This window comes from Balaenoptera acutorostrata, chromosome 2 (assembly GCF_949987535.1).
Source record: "Balaenoptera acutorostrata chromosome 2, mBalAcu1.1, whole genome shotgun sequence".
NCBI classification, from domain to species: Eukaryota; Metazoa; Chordata; class Mammalia; order Artiodactyla; family Balaenopteridae; genus Balaenoptera; species Balaenoptera acutorostrata.
In genome coordinates, this window is record NC_080065.1 from 47,876,024 (window position 1) to 47,878,496 (window position 2,473).

General features: G+C 47.9%; 1 protein-coding gene across 1 annotated transcript; it reads right to left on the reverse strand.

Annotated features, from left to right (window-relative positions):
- Positions 1–462: 462 nt before the first annotated feature.
- ACTBL2 (actin beta like 2) lies at positions 463–1,582 on the reverse strand. Its single transcript, XM_007198410.2, is given in 4 exon segments — positions 463–508; positions 510–595; positions 597–823; positions 826–1,582. Coding segments are annotated over 4 exon segments (1,116 nt in total).
- Between the last annotated feature and the right edge of the window lie 891 nt (positions 1,583–2,473).

The window sequence follows — 2,473 nt, forward strand, 5'->3', positions numbered from 1 at the left end:
AGGCTCAGTAGTTGTGGCTCACGGGCCCAGTTGCTCCGCGGCATGTGGGATCTTCCCAGACCAGGGCTCGAACCCGTGTCCCCTGCATTGGCAGGCAGATTCTCAACCACTGCGCCACCATGGAAGCCCCAAGAACTAGTATTTAAAGCTTGAAAATTCTGAAAGGCTATTTCTCATTTTACTCCTTGTCACTTATTTTCATTTAAGCAAGTCTACATTTCTTTGAACCCTAAAGGTAAAGAAAATAGAATAGGATCTCAGAATCCTCCTTAAATTGATAGAGGTCAAGATATGGTTAGCTGGTGGGGAGCCCACAGTACTTGGATGGAGATGAGTTTGCTGGTTTACCCACTAGCGAGAGTGGAAGATTTACCTTGACTCAATTGCAAGTGGATAAAAGCAGAACCATTGCTATGACCTAGAAGTTGGGGACAGTGTAAATGCATTGGCATGGAAGCCCATTCAGAAACATTTCCTGTGGATGCTGGGAGGACCAGCCTCATCATACCTGCTTACTGATCCACGTCTGCTGGAATGTGGACAGGCTGGCCAGAATGGAGCCCCCAATCCAAACGGAGTACTTCCGCTTCGGGGGAAGCTATGATCTTGGTTTTCACAGTGCTGGGTGCCAGGGCTACAGTTTCCTTCTGCATCCAGTCAACAGTGCCAGGGTACATAGTGCTACCTCCAGACTGCACGGTGTTGGCATACAGATCCTTGCGAATATCCACATCGCACTTCGTGACAGAGTTGAACGTTGTCTCGTGGATCCCACTGGACTCAGTGCCCAGAAAGGAAGGCTGGAAAATGGCTTCAGGACATCAAAGCATTCATTCGTAGTGGTGATCACCTGCCCATCAGGGAACTCGTAGCTTCTCTCCAGTGAGGAGGATGAAGCAGCACTGACCATTTCTTGCTCAAAGTCCAGGGCCACGTAGCACAGCTTCTCTGTGACATCGCGAACAATCTCCCGCTCAGCTGTGGCAGTGAAGTTGTAGCCTCGTTCTGTTAGGATCTTCAGGAGGTAATCAGTGAGGTCTCTGCCGGCCAGATCCTGACGAAGAATGGCATGGGGCCGGGCATAGCCTTCGTAGGTGGGCACAGTGTGATTGACCGCATCTCCAGAATCCATCACGATGCCTGGGGTCCAGCCCGAGGCATAGAGGGACAGCACAGCCTGGATAGTCACATACATGGCAGGTGTGTTGAAAGCCTTGAACGTGATCTGAGTCTTCTCCTGGTTGATCTTGGGGCTGAGGGGTGCCTTGGTGAGGAGGATGGGATGCTCCTCCAGTGCCACGTGGAGCTCTTTGTAGAAAGTGTGGTGCCAGATCTTCTCCATATCGTCCCAGTTGGTGACCACTCCGTGCTCAGTGGGATACTTCAGGGTCATGATCCCTCTCTTGCTCTGGGCCTCATCCCCCATGTAGCAGTCCTGGCCCATGCCTACCATGACCCCGTGGTGCTGGGGATGCCCTACCATGGAGAACACAGCTCGGGGGGCGTCGTCAACGCCAAAGCCGGCTTTGCACATCCCTGACCCATTATCCACCACCAAGGCAGACAGCTCGTCGTCAGTCATAGTGCTGGCCAGAATCTTCCAGATGAGTGAACGGAAGTTAAATATAGAGTAAGTACCAGACTCTGGTGAGCAAGAGAGAGAATGAACAGGCTGAGAACACTTCAGAGCTGCCTTCAAAGAGGGGAGCCTGTGCTGTGATGACAGGTATTTAAAGGTACACATTGGCACCACCCATGTCCTATTCCACCAGTTCTCAGCATTTCTGGGTGGGATTGCCTCTGAGGTATTAATCATGATGATGATGATACAAATCATTAGTAGACCTTCCTTCATAAGGAGAAAATTGCCTACCAAGTGGCCAAATCTCAGGTTACTGTAGTTAGGCAACCCACACATGGCTGTCAGCCTGCTTTGGCGCAGTGTCTAGACAACTATGGTGATGCAGTGGGGGATATAAAAGCAAGATGAGAGGAAGCTAGTGTGAGGTATGGGTAACACTGCCAAAAGGGCCACTGCCTCCCCGGTTTACCTTCCGGGTCTATTTTCTCTAACTAGCTTTGACTTTTCATTCTTAGTGTATTGTTCTTATGAGTTTGACTTTGCAAACTTTACTTTTTCAAGATTTTTTTTTCCCATTAGATTTCTAACCCCCCAGGATATCATCATGATAGAAACTGTTTTAATGAATGAAAATAATGAATGGCCAAGAGAGGCCTGACAGCTGTAATTATAATGCATTTGCATCGTGTAAAATTTAGGATATTTAACAGACTTCTAAGCCATTAGAGATCAAGAAAAATCAATAAAGTAAACCACTACATGTTTTCTTTTCTGATGTAAATTTCTAATAACCAAATTTCATTAAGCATTACTCTGGGTAGACATTGTTCATAGAACTAGGTTTATTGTGTCCATGTTGATTGCACAGAGGCTGATTGTTCATCCACCTTG